Source organism: Callorhinchus milii, unplaced genomic scaffold (assembly GCF_018977255.1).
Source record: "Callorhinchus milii isolate IMCB2004 unplaced genomic scaffold, IMCB_Cmil_1.0 Scaffold31, whole genome shotgun sequence".
NCBI lineage: Eukaryota > Metazoa > Chordata > Chondrichthyes > Chimaeriformes > Callorhinchidae > Callorhinchus > Callorhinchus milii.
The window spans coordinates 3,150,514-3,172,219 of NW_024704772.1; the positions used below are offsets into that span (position 1 = coordinate 3,150,514).

Genomic DNA, 21,706 nt, shown 5'->3' on the forward strand with positions numbered 1-21,706 from the left:
GACCAATAGGCGGCACTCGCTGGTGATGGACAGAGAAGTCGACCAATAGGAGCGGACGGGGTGGGCACTCACTGGTAATGAACAGGTAAACCCACCAATAGTATGGGACGGGGCGGGTCTAGCCGGCGCGTCACCGGCGGGGAAGGACCCAATGAGAGACGTTGGGCGGTGGCAGAGGAGAGAAGGTGGGCTTGCTGGTGATTGACGTGCAGAACGGCCAATACGGCGGCTGACTGCGGTCTGGCGGGCGCGTCACCGGCGGGAACGGACCAATGAGAGGCGTTGGGTGGGGTAGACATGAGGGGGCGGGTTTACAGATGATGGACGGGATCATTGACCTATCGGATGGCTGAACTTGGTCTGGCGGACGCGTCACCGGCGGGTAGCGAGCCAATGAGGTGAGCGGATACCTTCTGACGCCATCAGCGTGCGCCACTCGGTTCTCTCAGACGGCGGCGGCAGCGGCTTGTGAGTGTGAGGCGGCGGCCGCGCCTCGGGGGGAAGACGGGGAAGGAGGCGGAGGAGAGGCCGAGGCTTCAGGTAAGAGGCGGGGGAGGCCTCGAGGGCGACTCCGGTGTCTCCTGATCCGGTGCTCGGGGATCCCGGGGCGGCTCGGCCGTCGACAGCCCCGGTTAACGGGACCCCGGTCGGTGTCGGTGTGTCAACCGGGTTCAGGGCAGAACCGTGACCTCAGGCCCGCAGCCAGGACCACAGGCAAAGCCAGAGGCAAAGGAAGGTCCCCCCACACACCCACACAGACACACACAGACACACACACACACACAGACACACAGACACACACCCACACAGACACACACACCCACACAGACACACACAGACACACACACACACACACCCACAGACACACACCCACACAGACACACACCCACACACAGACACACACACACAGACACACACCCACACAGACACACACCCACACAGACACACACCCACACAGACACACACACACACACACAGACACACCCACACAGACACACACACCCCCACACAGAAACACACACACACAGACCCCCCCCACACACACAGACACACACCCACACAGACACACCCACACAGACACAGACACACACCCACACAGACACACACCCACACAGACACACAGAAACACACACACACAGACCCACACCCCCCCCCCACACAGACACCCCCCACACAGACATCCCCCACACAGACACCCCCCCACACAGACACACCCCCCCACACAGACACACACCCACACACAGACACACACCCACACACAGACACACACCCACACAGACACACACCCACACAGAAACACACACACACAGACACACACCCACACATAGATACACACACCAACACACGCAGACACACACCCACACACACAGACATCCCATACACACACAGACACACACCCACACACACCAGGGCTCCCAGACACCGCTCCCCCTCGGCTCGGAGTCTGTCTCTGACCATAATGTCTTATGATCAGTTCATTAATAGTAATCCTGACATTTGACGCAGCGCCTCATCACGTCGCCGAGACGCCTCGAAGCGCTTCACCAGACACACGGCATGAAGCGCAGTGACTTTGCTTTTCTTTGGGGGGTGGCGGGGGGCGAAACGCGGCAGCCGATTGCGCACGCAACGACTTGGATTCACACTGTGCCCCCCACCCCCGCGCACGGTAGCGTCTGGGAGCGCTTGCTTGACCACGAAGGAGCACAAGAGTTGGGGGGAGGGGAGGGGACAGCAGACACGGTCGAAGAGGAAGGTCTTCAGGCGCGACCTAAAAATGGGGAAGGAAGGGTGTAAGGCAGAGCGATAGAGAAAGACAGTCGTGGATTGAACAATTTACTTATTTTGCTCTCTTTGCTATATTTTATTGGGGGGATTATTATCCCCGGAAATGTGATCCGCTAATTGACTTAACAACCTGTTTCCTACTTACTGCCGGGTAAACTGGCGTGTGGAGTAAGGAAGTTTGCCCAAGTCAAGTGAAGTGACTGAGCTGTGTTTTGCAGCCAGTTCTGTGCATGGCGATGATGCCCCACATAAACAGTTGCGTGTCAGCTTGGTCTGATCGGTAGCACTCTCTCTCTCTCTCTCTCTCTCTCTCGCCACTGAGTCAGAGGTGCCGTCTTTTGGATGAGACGTTAAACCTCACTCCCCGTCTGCCTGTTCAGGTGAACGTTAAAGATCCAGTGGCGCTAATTGAACAGAGAAGGGAGCTTCTCTCTCCTGGTCACTCACTCCATGGCTGTTCAGGTTGTGGGACGCTGCTGTGCGCAACTGGCTGCTGCGTTTCGCCCACAAAATACAGTCGCTGCATTTTACGGTATAGCCCGTGAGGCGCTTTGAGAGATCTCAATGAAGTGATAAGACGCTATACAAATGCAAGGATTATTATTAGTGATTGTGTGTTTTGCAGCCAGTTTTGTGCACAGCGATGTCCCATTAAACCATCAAGTAAATTAGTGATTTTATGTGGGGTCTTCTTCGATAGCACCACAGGAATCTTTAACGTCCACCTGATCAGGCGTAGATGGGACCTCGGTTTCACGTCTCACCCGAAGCACAAGTGGTGGTTTAAAACGTTTTGTACAAACTCTTTGGCGATGCTCATTGCGATTAACTGCTGTATCCTGGAGTGAGTGTTTCTACAATAATAATTTTCATGTATTATTGTATTTGATGTAGCAGATGGGCCCTGAGTTTAACATCTCATCCGAAGGAGCGTCCCTTTGAGCGTGGAGTCCTGTAGCGTTTTGGTTAGAGCGCTCGCCTCGCAAGCGAGAGGACCCATGTTCGATTCCCGGGCAGGGAAAACCTTAGGCAAGTTTCCTTACTCCACACATATGCCTCCGTCTACTCAGCAGTAAGTTGGAACCCGGTTGTTAATTGATTGGCAGATCGCTTTCTGGGGTAATAATTCATTCAAAAATAATAACAACAACAATTTGGTCACTCAATCCACGACTTTTTGTGGGACACTGTTGTGCGCATTTGGCTGCTGCGTTTCGCCCACAAAATAAAGTCACTGCACTTTGAGACACTATATCAAATGCAAGGATTATTATTATTATTACTGTACATCATGGTATGAGAGATGCACAGTGAGGGGAGCGTTGCTTAAGTGGGAACAGTAAAGCGGGTACCTATGTAATGCTGAGTTTGCTGCTGTTGGTTTGCAGGAGCAGCCATGGAGGGGGAGGTGACCTTAGACGCCGTGTACCAGGCTGTACAAGCTTTATATCATCACCCGGACCCGCAGGGAAAGGAGAGAGCGTCGGCCTGGCTGGGAGAGTTTCAGAAATCAGTGAGTACATTCTTCCTCCAGAGCAGAGAAGCTTTTTAAGTGAAGCACTCTGGTTCATTCAGAAAGACTTCTCACCTCTAACCTCCCACTCCTGCCTCCAGCTTCTCTCTCTCTCTCTCTCTCTCTCTATCTCTCTGTGTTTCTCTTTCTGTCTGTCTCTCTCTCCCTATCTCTTTCTCTGCTGGTGCTGATCTGGTTAATGGTAGATGGTTGGATAGATATTTGTTAGGTCAGGATATCAAGGGATATGGGGCAAAGGCGGGTAATTGAGGTACGGATCAGCCATGATCTAATAGAATGGCAGAACAGGCTCGAGGGGCTGAATGGCCTCCTCCTGTTCTTATGAATCTCCTCTCTCTCGCTGGCCCTCTCCCCAGATGTTCTCTTGGCAAATCTCAGACCAGCTGCTGAGGTTGCGACGGGACGTGGAGTCCTGTTATTTTGCTGCTCAGACCATGAAGATGAAGATCCAGTACTCGTTTTACGAGCTGCCGCACGAGACGCACGCCTCACTACGGGACTCGCTGCTAACACACCTGGAGAGCCTCAAGGACATGTCACAGGCCATTGTAACACAGGTATGTCCGCCAGTAGACAGTCGCTACGCTTGACCCTCGTCCCCTCCGCTCCACCACCGGCGTCCGCGCTTTCAGCCACTACGCCCCAATGCTTTGGAACTCTCTCCCCAACCCCTCTGCCTTGCCCCCTCCTTCCCCTCTTCTAGTTCACGCCATCTTCCATGTCGCACCAACCGTCATTCCTTGCTCTCTCGCTACTCCCTACCCTCTTCTCATGTCTCTCTCGTTCCTGAAGACCTTGCTCTTCGACCGTGCCTACGGTCACCTCCCCCGACCCCCGGCTCGGCGATGCGCTCCGCCATTGTCAAGTGCCCCGGGACTCTACCCTGGGCGAAGGGCGCTGTGTAAATGCAAGTTGTTGTTGTTGTTACCCAGCTGGCACTCGCTGTCGCGGATCTCGCTATACAAATGACCACGTGGAAGAGCTGTGTGCAGACCTTAACTGAGAAGTGAGTGACTTTATTGCGTTGGTTGTGTGTGTGTGTGTGTGTGGGTGTTGGTTGGCTGATGCGTTTCGCCCACAAAAATACACAGTCACTACACTTTACAGTATATTCTGCGAAGCGCTTTGAGACGTCCCAGAAGACGTGCTAAGGCGCTGTATCAAATGCAATGATTATTGTTGTTGCCGTTGACCGAGCCACAGGCTGACACCAGCGTCTCCTCGTCTCCTAGGTACGGCAACGACGAGACAGCGCTCCCGTTCCTGCTGGAGATCCTCACCGTGCTGCCGGAGGAGGTGCACAGCCGCTCGCTGCGAATCGGCGCCAACCGCAGGACGGAGGTCATCGAGGACCTGGCGTACCATGCCAGCATTGTCATTGGGCTTTTGGTGAGCCAGCGTGGGGTGGGCGACTGCTACCCGCCAGTTACACAGGGTACAGTGAAGCAAGTCCCTGTAGCTCAGTGGTTAGAGCACTCGCCTCGCAAGCGAGAGGACCTGGGTTCGATTCCCGAGCAGGCCGGGAGAAATGTTGGGCAAGTTTCCTTAGTCTACACACACACACACACGCCTCTGTTTACCCAGCAAGTAGGAACCCGGTTGTTAGGCGATTGGGGGATCGCTTTTGAGGGGGTAATAATCCCTTCAAAAAGAATAATTTGATCACTCAATCCACGGCTGTATGTGGGGACGCTGCTGTGCGCAATTGACTGCCGTGTTTTGCCCACAAACTACAAAACTACACAGTTAGTCGAAGACGTGATAAGGCGCTGTATCAAACGCAAGACTTATTATTACAAGTGTTTGTGTGTGTGTGTGAGAGAGGGACGGATAGTAAGCAGGAGGTGGGAGGAGGGTTAGTGAAGAGGTAGCTTTAAAGGTGACCTGGCACCTCCCTACCTCTCCTGCTTACTCCCCGACCCGCTACCCTCCGCTCGACTGGCTCCGGCCTCCTGCACACCCCTTGTCCCCTCCGTTCCATCATTGGCGTCCTCGCTTTCAGCCGCTGCTCTGTCACCCTCTCCTTCAATCCCTCCGCTTTAACCCCTCCCCCATCTTCAGGGAAGACCTTCCTCATCGACCATGCCTATGGTCACTTCCCCCCCCCCCCCCCCCCCAACCGTCCCCACCGTCCCGCGTCGTGATCCACCACTGTGTAAATGCAAGTTGTTGTCGTGCAGACGGCCTGTATGGAGCGATGTGGCCACAACGAGAAGCTGATGATTAAAGTCTTCCGTTGCCTGATGAGCTGGATTAACCTGGGAGTCCTACACACAGACCACGTCGCCAGCAGCCAGCTCCTCGTGGCTCTCTTTCAGGTGCTGGTGAGTGACCCACTGCGGATCCCTGACTGCGAGCGCTTTAGGACATCCTCCTGACGTGAAAGGCGCTATACAAGCGTAACTTCTCTGGATATCTTGTAGCTTAGTAGTTAGACGCCTCGCAAATGAGAGGACACGGTTCGATTCCCAGACAGGGCGAAACGTGGGGCAAGTTTCATTTATCCCCCCCCACCATCACCACCGCCGCCCCTCTGTTTACCTTGCGGTTATTAAAATTAGTCAGTTGGCGGATCGCGTTTCCCGGGTTAATAATTCCATCAAAAATAAATAATAATAATTCGGTCGCTCAATCCACGGCTGTTTGTGGGACGTTGCTGTGCGCAATTGGCTGCTGCGTTTCGCCCGCAAAATATACAGTCGATTCACTTTACGGTGTGTCCCACGAAGGGCTTTGAGACGTCTCAAAGACGTGATAAGGCGCTGCATCAAATGCAGGGATTATTATTATTATTATTATCAAATTGAGTCCTCGCTGGATGGCTGGTGTAGAGGGAGTTTACTCCCATGTAACCTGTGCTGTAACTGATGTGGGGGAGAGATGAGACTGTCACTTTCTTGCTTGTCTGTTGCTGGGTTCTAGAGACACAACCAGACGTCCTCTAACCTGCACGAGGTGGCGAGCGACTGTGTGTGCGCGGCGCTATACGCAGTGGAGAGTTTACAGGAGAACCTGCGGCTGGCCCTGCAGCTACAGGAGGGGGTGACGGCTCTGGAGGAGGCCTATCAGACCGCCGTGGCCTGTGAGGACATGGACAAGTAGGTGCAGGACTGGGGCTCCCACAGCATGGGGAGAGGGTGTGTGATAGCATTGTAGTGTGTGTGTGTTGTAGGCTGGGAGCAGGGAGAGTGTGTGTGTCAGGTTGTGTGTTGGGAGTGTGTGTGTGTCAGGCAATGTGTTGGGAGTGAGTGTGTGTGTGTGTCAGGCTGGTAGCGAGTGGCAGTTGGTGCCAGGCTTTACCAGCAGCGATCCTTTGCTGATATCCCGAGTGTCGGTGGTGCAGAGCGCTGAATTATTGCCGGATCTTCACGGAGTTGGCAGAGACGCTGCTGGAGATGGTGATCCGCTCCCCGGGACAGGGCCTGGGAGATCTCAAAACCCTCGACCTCATCCTCAACTGTGTGAGCCACGAACAGTACGAGGTGAGCTGACATCCCCAGGAACCTGGGGCAGGAGCCCCTTCATACCCTGGGCCTGACTCTGCTGTGTGGCTGGGGGAGTTGGGCTGTCTAACCTTTAAACCTTGCTTTAGGTGACCTGGGGGAGGATGGGTTTCATCTGACGTGCTGGGGTGGTAGTGGGGGTGATGTGAGGCAGGGCTCGGGGGGTGTGGGGGAGGATGAGGCGGGTGAGGGAGGGAGTGAGGTGTGGGGGGGAAAGGGAGCGAGGCCGGGTGGGGAGGGAGGAGGAGGTCAGAGGCTGACGGCAGGTGTTGCCCTAACAGGTGGCTGAGATCACGTTTAACTTCTGGTACCGGCTGGCCGAGACCTTGCACAAGATGAAGGACCATTCCATGAACCACGTCTTCAGGCCCTATTTCCAGAGACTCATCCAGTCGCTCACATTCCACTCCCAGATGGATCCCGACCACGTACGTGTGTTCCCCCCCCCGTCAGTGTATGTGTCCCTCCCATCTGTGTGTGTGTCCCCCGCCTGTGTGTGTGTGTCCCCGTCTGTGTGTGCGTCCCTGTGTGTGTGTGTGTCTGTGTGTGCGCGCTCGTCTGTCTGTGTGTGTGTGTGCGCGCGTCTGTCTGTGTGTGTCCATCTGTGTACGTCTGTGTCCATGTGGCCATCTGTGTCTGTGTGTGCGTTCTTCTGTGTGTGTCTGTCCGTGTGCCTGTCTGTGCGTGTGTGTGCCTGTCCGTGTGTGTGTCCGCCTGTGTGTATACGTGTGTGTTTGACTCACTCTCACTCACTCGCTCACTGACCAGCGCAGTGCTGGCTGGCTGACCCACTCCTCCCTCTGTTACAGGAGGGTGTTCTGGAGGAGACGGATGATTTCTTCGAGTTCCGGCTGCGTGTCTCTGATCTCCTGAAAGACGTGCTGTTCCTGATCGGGGCCTCTGAGTTTTTCTCGAGGGTGAGTGGGGAACGAGAGCTGGGCTGGAGTTACAGACCTTCAGGCGATCAGCCGGTTCTCAATACACAGGGTTAACCTGTTACTGTGGAGGAGGCGGGGGTAGCAACAACAACAACAACAACAGCAGCTAGTGTTTCGCCCACAGCGCCCCCTCATGCAGTGTAGTATCACAGAGCACTCGACTGAGCTGGAGGGAGGGGGGAGATGACCGTAGACACGGTCGAAGAGGAAGGTCTTTAGCTGGGACCTGAAGATGGGGTACGAGGGGGCAAGGCAGAGGGATTTGGGTCTTCCTGGAGGATTGGAGCCTGTAACTGTACCGTAGCATAGTGGTTAGCGCTCTCGCAAGCGAGAGGACCCAGGTTCGATTCCAAGCCGGGACAAAACCCTCGGCAAGTTTCTTTACTCCACACACACACACACACACACACACACGCGCCTCTGTTTACCCAGCAGTAAGTAGGATTGGCCTAATAATAATAATCCTCCAAAAAAATTCCGTGCGCAATTGGCTGCCACGTTTTGCCCACAAAACACACGGTTTACAGTTATACGCGCAAAACTCTGTACAGACCCTCAACGAGGTGGTAAGGCGAACGCAAGGATTATTATTAGTTGTGATAATTAAGGTAACCGGGCACTTATGTTCCTCTATTGCAGTTGTATTCGACGCTGAAGGAGGGCAGCCCGGCCTGGGAGGAAACCGAAGCCGTGCTATTCATTATCACCGCATTAGTCAAAAACCTGAACCCGTGAGTTTGAGGCCGGGGGCGGGCGGCGCACACGCACAGCACTATATCCACAGCGCCCCTCGCACAGCGCAGTTCGGCTGCTCATTCTCTTGCCTTCCTCTTGACGTAGGGAGAAGGAGCAGAGGTTGGCGGATGTGGTACAGGCGGTGATCCATCTCCCTGACAACACACACCTGGCGGTGCAGCACTCCGGAATCCAGCTACTGGGGGAGGTGGGCGAGTACATCAATAACAACACACAGTGCCTGGGTCAGTAACAATGCTACTACTAATAATGCTTGCATTTGGTGCAGCGCCTCATCACGTCGTTGAGACGTCTCGAAGCGCTTCGCAGGACACACTGTCAAGTGGAGTGGCTGGGCATTTTGTGGGCGAAACGCGCCAGCCAATTGCGCGCAGCAGCAGCGTCCCCGCAAACAGTCGTGGATTGAGTGACCACACGTTTGTGCAATCAAAGTGGTACCAACTCATCTCATGAACATAACATCGGGGTGAGATCGTGGGGGAGAATGAGTGAACGGGCGAGGGAGATGGTGTGTGACAGAGATGGGAGTGTAATGCGATTTATTTATTTTTTCGACTTAACAACCAGGTTCCTACTTACTGGTACGTGTGCGCGTATGTGTGCGTGCGTGTGCGCGTGTGTGTGTGTGCGCACGTGTGGAGTAAGGAAACTTGCCTGAGATATTCCCACCCACACCCACAGAGCCGGTGTTGAATTTCTTGACTCAGCGCTTGAAGCAGAAGGAGCTGGCCAATGCCACAGCCAACTCCATCCAGAACATCTGTGTGGTGTGTCGGGACGCCATGACTCAGCACTTTGAGGGCTTGCTGCAGATAGCCTGGTCCCTCGACACCCTCGCCACCTCCCACGATGCCTCCATCGGCCTGCTCCGAGGTACTCGCTGCGCTGGGTCGGCGAGGGGAAGCTTTACAGGGTTAGGGTTCCCGCTGTCGTGATTAACTCTAGTCACCAGCAGCGCGGTCAGGAAAGCCAGGACACCGAGAGAGAGAGAGAGAGAGAGAAGCTCCCTTCTGTTTTCGACAAGACGTCTCGAAGCGCTTCACAGGATACACTTATCAAGCGGAGTGACTGTGTGTTCTGCGGGCCGAAACATGGCAGCCGATCGATTGCTGTGGCAGAGTCGGGCGCTGTTGCTGTAAAGTGGAGCGACTGTGTATTTTCTGGGCGAAACGCGACAGCCGATTGCGCACGGCGGGGTCCCCCACGGACAGGCGTGGATTGAGCCCGATTGACTCCCATCCTCTTGTCGCCCGCCAGGTATCTCCCTGGTGTTGGCCCGACTCCCGACTGAGAAGATCCAGGAGACGTTCCAGGCTCTGTGCTTGGTGCAAGTCTCCGCGCTGAAGAAGGTGAGGAATGTCGAGATGTCTGTCCAGTCTCTTATCGCTAACCTCTCGGGGGCGTGAGGAGTTGACCTTGTGTGTGACCCCCCCTCTCCTCAGGAGTTGTCAAGTGAATTGACTGTATATTTTATGGGTCCTTTCAGGAAGAGAGAGAGAGAGCACATTCCAACCATCTCTCTCTGGGGTTTCCAGGTGTGGGTGGGATGTGGGGAATTCTCAGTTGGGTTTGGAGACTCTTAAGCCACGGTGATGGGTTTCCGAGTGTGTCAGAGACACCCAAGTTGTATCTCCACCCTTGCCTGGTTTAAGGGCATTGATTTTCTCGAGGGAGAGCAGTAGTGTGTGGGCTGTTGACTGTGGTGGTGTTGTGATGCCAACTCACCTCAACCTGCTCTGCTGTTTTTTTTTCTTCTTCTTGCAGTTGCTGTCGGCTGAGCTGACCAGTGGGGTGTCTAACGACCCCGCTGTGTGGCTTGACAGGTTGGCAGCCATCTTCAGGTACGGATCAGCGAGTACTTGGGGAGGGTGGGTGGCAGCGCCAGGCTCTGCCGTCGAGTCAGTTGGCGAGGCCATTCTCTGCCTCGTCGAACTGGTGTTTAACTGGCGAGCGCCAGAGAGGAGGGATGATGGGGAACGGAAGAAGGGTTGTGATGAATAAATAATGATACGACCCCTTATCACGTCGTTGAGACGTCTCAAAACACTTAATAATAATAATAATAATCCTTGCATTTGATATAGCGCTTTTCACGTCGGGAGGACGTCCCAAAGCGCTTCACAGAATAGACTGTAAAGTGAATTGACTGTATATTTGTGGGCGAACGCGGCAGCCAATTGCGCACAGCAATGTCCCACAAACAGTCGTGGATTGAAAATGACCAATTTATTATTGTTTTTGGTTTTGGAGGGATTATTATTAGGCTCTGTGTGGAGTAAGGAAACTTGTCCAAGGTTTCGCCCTCTGCCTGGAATTGAACTCAGGTCTCTCACTTGCAAAGCGAGTGCTCTAACCACTGAGCTACAGGACTCCACTAAGAGGATACCCTGTAAAGTGGGGTGACTGAAGTATATTTTATGGGTGAAACGCGGCACCAATTGCGCACAGCAGCGTCTTGCAAACCTGGTGGATAATGTGGTGTATGAGAGAGAGGTGGGGGCGGGGGGGGGAGAGAAGGGATTTGAGCCAGTGGACTGTCTTGTCTTTAAATCACCCCTTCCCTGACCTCCTTCACTAAGTGAGCCATCACACATTCCCATCGCCTCGCTCCCTCCCGCTCTCGCCTCCTTCAAGGCCCGTCTCGAGACCCTCCTCTTCGACCGTGCCTTCGGTCACCCTCCTGCCCCCCACTCTCCAACCCTCCCGATCCCAACCCCCAGCTCGGGTCCAAATCCCCGAGTGTCCAGCGCCTCGCGACGTCCTCCCGACATGAAAGGCGCTGTGTAAATGTGTAGTTGTTGCTGTTGTAACGCACTCTCTTCTAACCCCAGACACACAAACCCTGTAGTGGCTGAAGGGAGACCCCATCCTTGCCAGAAGGTCATTCAGGAGGTGAGGAAACCGTTCGATAAGAACTCACCTCTCAGTTTCTCTCGTAGTTAGCCAGTGCTTACGGTCACCTTCCGGTGTCGTTTCCGCCACTGTCAAGCGCTCTGGGACCCTACCCTGCCTGAGGGGCGCTGTGTTGCTGTTGTTTTTGTTGTTGTTGTCCTCCACGGTTTTGCTCCCCCCACTTACCTCTCTGACCTCCTAACCCCAACGTGTCCTAACCTGCTTCAGGTCCCTCAATCCCTCCGCCTCACCCCCATTCTCTTGCCTCCTTCAAGTCCCGTGTAAAGACCTTCCTCTTCGACCGTGCCTTCGACCATCCTCCCCACCCCCACCCCCTCCCTGCCCTTCACCCCTGTGGCCGTGGTGGTGATTTGCCAGTGCCTTGTTGAGTGCTTAATTCTTTTATTTTGAACTCCTTAATTGCCACAGATCTGGCCCATCATCTCCGAGACACTGTTTAGGCACCAGGCAGACAATCGCATGGTAGAGCGTTGCTGTCGGTGTCTGAGGTTTGCCATCCGATGCGTGGGTAAGGGATCAGCCACGTTAATCCAGCCCCTGGTGTCTCAGGTATGTCTGTCTGTCTCTCCCTCTGTCTGTCTCTCTTTCTCTCTGTCTGTCTGTCTCTGTCTCAAAGACATGATAAGGCGCTATATCAAATGCAAGGATTACTATTATGTTAACAACTTTAGGGCATTGCTCTGCTCGGTTGTCCGTCTGAATGTGTTGCCATCCTCGCTGAAGCCAGTGCCAGTCCAACAATGAAATGCCTCTGCCATTGTATCAGTGTGTGTGGTTTCACTGTCTGGACAGGACTTGTTTTTGCTGAACTAATCACTTTCTCTCTCTGTCCTCTCCCTCACTCACTCTCTCTCTCTCTCTCTCTCTCTGTTTCACTCTAATATGGATTTGCCTTCATCTCCTGTTTGTTTTGCCTTTATTTTACTCTGTCTCTTCTCCTTTGTTCTCTGTGCCTCTCCCTTGTCTCTCTGACCCTCTTAATTTTGCATCTCTAATTTGTTCCTTGCAACAAATTCTTCTTGTTCCTTTTTTCTCTCCCTCTCGCTCTTTCTCTCTCTCTCTCGCTCTCCCCCTTTCTCCCTTGCTTTCCGTCTCTCTCCCGCGCTCCTTCTCTCTCCCCCCCCCTCTCCCCCAGATGGTGAGCGTATACCAGCTATACCAGCATTCCTGTTTCCTGTACCTGGGCAGTATTCTGGTGGATGAATATGGTGCTGAGGAGAGCTGCACATACGGGCTGCTGGATATGATGCAGGTAAGGCTGCCTTTCCCTGGACAGTTCCCTGGAGTTTTTCATGGAGTCCCTGTAGCTCAGTGGTCAGAGCGCTCGCGTCGCAAGTGAGAGGACCCAGGTTCGATTCCCGGGAGGGATGGGGCGAAACGTTGGGCAAGTTTCCTTACTCCACACACACACACACACACGCCTCTGTTTACCAGCAGTAAGTAGGAACCCGGTCGTTAGTCGATCGGCGGATGCCTTTTCCGGGGGGGGTAATCCCTTCAAAATAAAATAATAATAATAATTCGGTCGCGTCAATCCACGGCTGTTTGTGGGGGACGCTGCTGTGCGCAATTGGCTGCTGCGTTTCGCCCAAGGAATACACAGTCACTACACTGTACAACGTACCCTGTGAAGCGTTTTGAGACGTCTCGACGACGTGATGCGGCGCTGGATCAAATGTCAGGATTGGTACTAATCCGGTGGGGGGAGAGGAGAGCGGAGAAGAATTTTTTCCCGAATGTTTCAATTTTTATTTTTTTTTCTTGACCAAAACCTCACGTGTCCTCCAGGCGTTTTGCGGTCCAACATTCCAGCTTCTAGAACAGCCCAGCGGCTTCCAGAACCATCCGGACACGGTGGACGACCTGTTCCGACTGGCGACCAGGTAACTCGGGGAAACGCCCGGCAAAGAGGGGAGGGGTGGGGGAGGACTCAGTAGCTAACGTTACTCCAAACGCCCTCCCGACGCTTTGAAGATTCCGGTCTCTCTCTGTCTCCCCAGGTTTATCCAGCGCAGCCCCGTGACATTGATCCAGAGCCCCGTCATGTCCTTGATCATCCGCTGTGCCATCGCTGCAGCCACCCTCAACCACAGGGACGCAAACTCCAGCGTCATGAAGTTTGTACAGGATCTCGTTCATCTGGGCGTCGTCAAAGAGGTGACGTGTGTGTTCTGTGCGCGCGCGCGTGCGTGTGCGTTGTGTGTGCGTATGTGAGACTAACCCGTGCCTTGTCTCCCAGCGAGTGGAGGACTTTGAGTTGAGGAAGAACCTTGTGCGGGGGATCCTAGCAGAAAGCGGGGCTCTGCTGGTCAGCCAGCTGCTGAGGGCGAGCTGCTTCTACCTGGTGCCCAGCATGTTGGGTACTGTGGCCGAGGTCATGTGGGAGCTCCGAGCCTTCGACCACAAGGTGAGTCCTGGGGGAACACTCCCCCCTTTCCCTCCTCCCTCCCCTTCTCCCTCTCCCCTTGCATTGGGCAGTGCTGCAGTGTGCAATTGGCTGCCGCGTTTCGCCCACAAATAACACAGTCCCTGCACTCCGCAGTCTTATTATAATAAGACGCTATATCAAGTGCAATTTATTTACTATTGTTTATCTGTATGTAAGGGAAAGCTGTGTCAAAAGTTCTCCTGTACATTTAGGGCAGGTCACTCTCTGTGTAACGCAGTTGGCTCAGACGACATGGTGTATTGCACTGGTGTGTGGAGTCCTGAGGCTCAGGGGTTAGAGCACTCGCCTCACAAGCAAGAGGACCCGGGTTCGATTCCCGGGCGGGCAGGGCGAGATCCGAGGCAGGTTTTCTTACACAGACGCGCACACGATACCAGGGATGAGAGGGTTGACTTGAGCGGGCTGAGCTGTCTAACATGCCCCCTACCCCCCCCGCAGGCCTTCTGTCAGTGGCTGGAGGACGCTTTGAAGGGCCTTCCCAAGGAACTGTCAGCCGGAGCCATCACAGCAACAGCGAAGCAAATGATGGAATTTCACAAGCAGGTGATGTGGTACGTAGAGAGCCGGGAACTTCAGCCATATCTCCCTCGCCCCCTCGCTCGCTCCCTCTCCGACCCCCCCCTTCACTAGTTCCCTCTCTCCCACCTTCGCTTCACCTCGTTCCGAGTCCGTTTTCAAATCCCTTGAAGCCGCGTCTCGCGAACCCACCTCTTCGACCAACTGCGCTTTAGGTCACCCTTCTACGCCCCCCACCCCCCCCCTCCACCCCACCCTCCTGATCCCGACCCCCAACTCGGGTCCAAATCCCAGACGGTCCAGCGCCTTGGGACGTCCTTCCGACGTGAAAGACGCCGTATTAATGTCGGTTGTTGTTGTTGTTTTCCGCCCAGCAGCGCTGAAGATGCCGCCATGATCAGCTGGTCCTTGATGGAATTCTCCGGCTTCTACAGATAGCGAGCGTGAGTTGCCGAGCAAAGTGAGACGTAAGTCCCCGACTTGTGCTCCAGCGCAGTACTGGGGATGGGGGGAGCAACAACAGCTTGCATTTCCACAGCGTCCCGGAGCGATTAACAGCACGGGGGTTGGGGGGGGGGGGGGTGGGGTGTGTGGAAGGAGGGGAGGAGGTGACAGTAAATACGGTCAAAGAGGAAGCTCTTCAGTCGTGATCCAAACGACGCATTCGATCTCGCATCTTACCTCACCGTCGCAAAGCCCTTCGCAAGATCTACTGTAAAGTTCTGACCGCGAAGAAGTGGAGGGTGTACAATGATAATAATAATAATCCTCGCAATTGATACAGCGCCTTATCACGTCACTGAGACATCTCAAAGCGCTTCTCAAGATTATACGGTCAAGCGCAGTGACTGTGTAATTTGTGGGCAACATGCCCTCAAATGGTGCACAGCAGCGTCCCACAAACAGGCGCAGAGCGAGTGAGCGATTGTATCTGGGGGATTGTCATCCAGGACACACACACACACACAGAGAGAGAGAGAGAGACTCCCTTCTCTTTTCGAACAGAGCTGCGGGAGATGTTTAACGTTCGCCCGAACAGGCAGACGGGGGGAGAGAGCGAGAGAGAGAGTTTAACGTCATTCGTCACTGTGTCGGGCTGCGTGTGGGGGGCATTGGCCGGCTGACAATGCGCGTGCCTGAAAGCACATCACTGCACGTTTTACTCCACTGCCAGGACGCGATAGGGAGGGCTATTATAGTTAAGGGCGCCCTGGGATTCCGGGAGCCTTGGCCACTGGCCACGCGTTATATCGGCTTGTATTATAGTATCACATCTATTATATTATATCATCGCGAGGTACGGCTGTGCCCGCTCTGTGTGTGGCACCGTGCCAGGCTTGATGGAGATGCCCAGTGGAGCGGAGCAAAGAGTCAGGTCACCCTGGGCAGAAACCTAGCAACGGGTGATTGTGAGGGTGGGGAGGGGGGAGAGTGGGGAGGGTGGAGGTAAACGACAGCTCACGAGGCAGCTTTTAGCTGGATGGGGGAGGGGATGGGGAGTGGGGGAGGGAGTAGGGGTTGGGGTGGGGTGGGAGGAGGGGGGAGGTATAAAGGCACAAATGCGTTGAATAAGCTGGTTACTGAGCCACTGCTGTCTCCGACCAGCTCAGTGTGTATTGTGTGCAGATTACATCCACTCAGACAGACGGTGGGACTGTGCCTGTGCTCATAATTACCTCTTACTGTCAAACCCAGCTCTGTCTCTTTGTCTCTCTCTCTCTCCATCTTTCTCTCTCTCTCTGTCTCGTTCTCTCTCTTTGTCTCTCTTCCTCTTTCTCAATCTGCCGCAATCGGCTGCCGCCTTTCACCCACAAAACACACGCGCGCACACAGTCACTCCACTTTACAGTGTATCCTGTGAAGCGCTTTGAGACATCGCAACGGAGTGATAAGGCGCTGTATCAATTGCAAGGATTATTATTATTATCCTCTACACCTTTGCGGGAGTTTGCTGTGTCCCTGAGATAGACGCTTACAAAGTGAACAGTCACTACGCTCGACCAGTGATTCCCTGTGAGGCACGAGGAGACAGTGAGACGTTGTAAACTGGGTCAACGGGCAGTGAGTTGACCAGCCCTGTGTGGAACTGGATCAGTCCCTCTGCCTCGCCCCCTCCCTCGTCTCTTTCAAGAGCCGTCTCAAGACCCTCCTCTTGGACTGTGCCTTCAGTACCCTCCCTCCCTGCGCCCCCCCCACCCCTCCTGGTCCCAAATCCCAGCCTGGGTGCGGACGTCTGACTGTCCAGGGACTCGGGACGTCCTCCTGACGTGAAAGTCATTTGATGTGGTTGCAGAGCCCTGTGTGAGCTCTGTGGTCGTTTGGCGCTCTCTCTCTCTCTCTCTCTCTCTCTTGGCGAGGATAGAGAGAGAGAGAGAGAGAGACATGTTGACAAAGGGAAACTGCTGCCTCCCAAGGTCTGGGCGGAGAGTGGAGTCACGGGCCAGTGACCCGGCTGATCGGTTTCCTGTCTCTCACGTCGTTGTTGCCTGGAACGTTCCGGAATGTCAGCCGGGCGGCGTTCCAGGGAACTGGGCCATTCCAGCAACACTAACCTCCCCAGAGCGATGGGCCATTTAGTGAGCGGGAGAGGCTGAACTCACTAAGGCTCTTTGCTCTCCCCTTCTGCCCCACCCCACCTCCCCCTCCCCGACCCCCCAAAAGCAGGCACCAGGCTTTGAGACCAAAAAAATAACAACGTGGTCACTCAACCCACGGGGACGGACGTCGCTGGGCGCAATCGGCTGCCGCGTTTCGCCCATAAACTACACGGTCACCTCACTTGACAGTGCATCCTGTGAAGCGCTTTGAGATGTCTCGACGACGCGATAAGGCGCCGGGTCAAATGCGGGCATTACTATTTACTATTATCATTATTATTATTATTCTCCTCCCGACGTGAAAGGCACTCGTATTCGTTGCTGTGAGGCTGAGAGCTTCGGTGCTCCCGAGAATCTGGTGGCGTCGGGGCAGAGGAGTGGAAATGGCACGTGCCCCTTTCTCCCCTCGCACCTCCCTACCTACCTGATTTGCTTACCCCCCGCCGCCCACCCCTCTACCCGCTGCCTCCGCTCTGCCACCAGCCCTGGCTTACGACAAGCTCCATCTGTGTTTCACGGCTGGCGTTTTGACTCTTTCCCCATCCCATCAGTGGCCAAGCTTTGTGGGTTTAGTTGGTTAGACTCCCATCAGTTGCCCCCAATGCACACTCTGGGCTCTCCCCACCCCCCCCATAAAGCCTTGGCTCTCGCCAACCTACGCCTAATACTCTCCGGAATTAGGTGAGCAGGGGGGGGCGAGAGAGAGAGAGAGCGCATTCCATTCTAACAGAGTTTTTTTTGTGTGTGTGTGTATATATATATATAATGGCCGTGTGTGTGTTTTCTTTTGCTTGTAGTTGTGTGAGCAGCTCTCTGGGACTGAGCCACGACTCCGACAGACAGAAAAGACTGGACAACACTGTGCACTGCTTCAAGGAGAAAACCACGTTGGGGCGAGCGGGGGTGGGATGGGGCGGGGGGGGGCGGGTAGTGGGGTGGGATTGTGGGGGAGAGAGGGGTAGGGGAAAGGGAGGGGGTCTTTTCCCATCTTAATTTCGGGCAGGTGGATTTGGAGACTGGGGGAGTTCTATTATCATTTGGATTATTCCAGAGGTTAGGAGGTGTCGGAAAGGGCGGTGGAGGCCGATTCGATAACAACTTTTAAAAACGCGGTGACGGGTATGTGAGGACGGGTTTGCGGGTTATGGGGAAAGGGCCGGGGAGTGGGACTGACATTAATTGCTCTATTCAAAGAGCCGACACAGACTCGATGGGCCGAATGGCCTCTTTTTGTGCGGTACGATTCTATGATTCTAGTGGAGCGACTCGGGTTGGCACTGCTTGAAGTGATGATTATCCGCAAGGGAATGGCAGTTTCCTACTCAGGCTAATATACCCACAAACAATATAAATTGGTTTTGCTGTTGTGGGACTTGTGCGCAATTGGCTGCCGCATTCGCCCACAAATATACAGTCAATTCACTTTACAGTGTGTTCTGTGAAGCGCTTTGGGACGTCCTCCCGACGTGAAAAGCGCTATATCAAATGCAAGGATTATTATTATGATTCTATGGAGATGGGGCTGTGTGTGTGTGTGTGTGTGTGAGACCTCTCAGTCGTTGGGCTTTGTTTGGCCTCTCGAACTCCAGGGGAATAGGGGAATGTGTTATAATGTCCGACTGACGGATCTTTCTCACAGTCTTCCCTCTTCCTCTCTCTCCCCCTTTCTCTCTCTCTCTCTTGTCCCAGATGAAGGATGTCTTTTTCTTCCTGTTTTTTCTGGGGATCTGGCTGGTGGCTTACGGGGTGACCACACAGGGGCTCCTGCACCCTGGAGAAGCTCGGCTCAGCTGGATTTTCCGTCGGGTTTTCTACAGACCCTACCTCCAGATCTTCGGCCAAATCCCACTGAATGAGATCGATGGTGAGGTTCCTAGTCAGCACGTGCATGTGCGTGCGTGCGTGTATGTCTGTGCGCACGTGTGCATATATGTGTGCATGTATGTGTGCATGTGTGTATGTGTGCATTTGTGTGTGTGTGTCCACACATCATACACACGTACAGCCGTGAAATGCTTGTGTGTGTAACGTGTGCTGTGCTCTGACTCCACATGTTCTATTGTAGCTGCGTTCATCAGTACCGTTAACTGCACCAATGACCCCATCTCCATGGTCATGGACGATCTGCCTCCTTGCATCAACACCTATGCCAATTGGCTGGTGATTGTCCTACTTGTAGTCTTTCTGTTGGTGGCCAACATCCTCCTGGTCAACCTCCTCATCGCCATGTTCAGGTGCAGTACAACCTCCCTCCATCATAGGAACCTAAGACCTCCCTCCGCATCTTCTTGTCCATCATCATAGAGCCCTCGCCTCGCAAGCAAGAGGACCTGGGTTTGATTCCCGGGCAAGAAGAAACCTTAGGCGAGTTTCCTTACTCCTCACGCACACCTCTGTTTACCCGGCAGTAAGTAGGAACCCGATTGTAATAATTCCGGAGGTAATAATTCCTTCCGAAAAAACATAATAAATAGTAGAATTAAATTGGTCACTCAATCCATGACTGTTTTTGGGACATTTCTATGCGTAATTGTCTCAAAGCGTTTCACAGGATATACGGTAAAGTAGATTGTATTTTGTGGGCGAAACGCGGCTGCCAATGGCGCACAGCAGTGTCCCACAAACAGCCGTGGATTCAAGTGACCAAATTTAGGAGGGATTATTATCTCCGGAAAGCGATCCACCAATCGACTAACAACCAGGTTCCAATCGGGTAAACAGAGGTAAGGAGTAAGGAAACTTGCTTAAGGTTTTGTTCTGCCCGGGAATCAAACCCAGGTCCTCTCGCTTGCGAGACGAGCGCTCTAACTGGTGAGGTACTGGGACTCCACACTCGTTCTGGGAGCCAAGTGTCCGTGTGTAACTTTCCTCCTCATGTCTCTATTTCCAGCTACACCTTCTCGAAGGTTCAGGGGAACAGCGACATTTACTGGAAGTTCCAGCGCTATAACCTGATCGTGGAGTATCACAAATACCCTGCGCTGGCTCCTCCCTTCATCATCCTCAGTCACATCAACCTCATCATCAAACGTAACATCAGGAAAGTCAGCTCCGTCAAGAGGAAGCACTTCAGTAAGAGACCCTCCTCTATCTTCCTCTTCCTCCCCCACCTTTGCTCACCTGCGCTGTGTTGGCCTTGCATTGGGTTGGCTGATGAGTTAGACTTCCTTACTCACCCTCCAGCATGAGCTAAGCTCATAATAATAATAATATTAATATATAATAATAATGATAATCCTTGCATTTTGATCCAGCGCCTCATCACGTCTTCAAGACGTCTCAAAGCGCTTCACACGATACACTGTAAAGTGTAGTGACCGTATATTTTGTGGGCAAAATTGGATGGGAAGAGGGTCACAGTCTTGGGGCTGTTGGCCAAGATTCAAGCACGAGAGATTTTTCTGCCTCATGTAGTGATGGATCTTTCGAAGTTGGCATCCAGTAAGTTGATGACCTGGGAGATGGTGCAGAAGGAGAACTATCTCGTCAACCGCGAGAAGCTGAACAGGGAACGAGATGGGGAGAGGCTGAAAAGGACGGGGCAAAAGTAAGCCATTCTTCGCACTCCTAACCCCAAGCCGGGGATTCGTAGAGCCGTAGAATATTAGTAATAACAACGAGTAATCCTCGCGTTCGACACAGTGCCTTTTCACGTCTTCGAGGCGTCTCAAAGCGCTTCACGGGATACACTGTAAAGTGAATTGACTGTGTGCCTTGTGGGCGAAACTCGGTAGCCAACCGCGCGCACAAAACACAGCACCGAAGGAGGCCATTCGGCCCATCGTGCCTGTGACGGCAAATTGGCCACCCACCCGATCAGTCCCGCTCTCCCCCGCTCTTTCCCCACACATCCCTGAAAATTTTTTCCTTCTCACGAAGTCCGTCCAGGAACAGCCTTAAACGCTCCCAGACTCTGCCAACCCTCGTGAAAGGCGTTACGCTAACGCGGGGCGTCGTTAGGACTTTCGCGCCATAAGACGGGGCTGAATTTCGGGGAATTTGTACGTCTTTGTAGGGTCGACAATATCTTGAAGTACATGACGGACATCCGTGAGCATGAACGGAGGCTGAGGATACTGGAGGAGGAGGTGACGTCTTGGTTCTCTCTCTCTGTGTGTGTGCGTGCGTGGCTATGGGTGGGGGTGTGGGTGGGGGTGTGGGTGGGGGTTTGGGTGGGGGTTTGGGTGGGGTCTCCCACTGTCTCTCCATCACCGAACACATCGACTTCAAGATCTTCCCCACTCGTGTTCAAATCCCTTCACTCTCTGGTACCTCCCTCTCACCCTCACTGATCTCCTCACTCCCCCCAGTGCACCACCCGGTTAGCGCCTCCACTCGACTGGCACTCAAGAGTAACGTCTCACACACACACTCAGAGTAACACACAGAGTAAGTCACACACACATACACACTGTGTTACTCTGCGTGTGTGTTACTCTGTGTGTGGGTGAGTGTGACTGTGCGTATGTGGGTGTGTGTGTTCCTGTGTGTGTGTGTGTGTGTGTGTGTGACGTTACTCTCTCTGTCACTCTCTATCCAGGTGGATTACTGCACAAATGCTCTCACTTGGTTGGTGGAATCTTTAGATCAAAGTGACCTTATCAAGAGCAGCAGATCACCACCCAGATATACAGGTAAAACAGGGAGTGAAGGGGGAGTGAGGGGGGTGTGAGGAGGGAGGGAGGGGGAATGATGGGTGAAGAAGGGGAGTG

The 21,706-nt window shown here is 53.8% G+C and overlaps 2 protein-coding genes across 2 annotated transcripts; both read left to right on the forward strand.

Annotated features, from left to right (window-relative positions):
• Positions 1-460: 460 nt before the first annotated feature.
• Positions 461-17,834, forward strand: LOC103190874 (transportin-3-like). Its single transcript, XM_042345128.1, has 24 exons — positions 461-540; positions 3,177-3,301; positions 3,679-3,879; positions 4,255-4,328; positions 4,555-4,711; positions 5,503-5,646; positions 6,245-6,420; positions 6,666-6,804; positions 7,107-7,253; positions 7,635-7,742; positions 8,403-8,494; positions 8,604-8,743; positions 9,201-9,392; positions 9,777-9,868; positions 10,284-10,360; positions 11,351-11,411; positions 11,841-11,981; positions 12,568-12,684; positions 13,221-13,315; positions 13,433-13,589; positions 13,672-13,839; positions 14,320-14,432; positions 14,772-14,864; positions 17,792-17,834. The coding sequence occupies exons 2-23, from the start codon at positions 3,185-3,187 to the stop codon at positions 14,833-14,835; spliced, it is 2,772 nt and encodes a 923-aa protein (XP_042201062.1). The 5' UTR covers positions 461-540; positions 3,177-3,184; the 3' UTR covers positions 14,836-14,864; positions 17,792-17,834.
• An 849-nt stretch (positions 17,835-18,683) lies between these two features.
• Positions 18,684-21,687, forward strand: LOC103190877 (transient receptor potential cation channel subfamily M member 5-like). The gene is made up of 7 exons (XM_042344941.1): positions 18,684-18,858; positions 19,060-19,228; positions 19,885-20,066; positions 20,409-20,541; positions 21,010-21,082; positions 21,535-21,628; positions 21,671-21,687. The coding sequence occupies exons 1-7, from the start codon at positions 18,684-18,686 to the stop codon at positions 21,685-21,687; spliced, it is 843 nt and encodes a 280-aa protein (XP_042200875.1).
• The last annotated feature ends 19 nt before the right edge of the window (positions 21,688-21,706 follow it).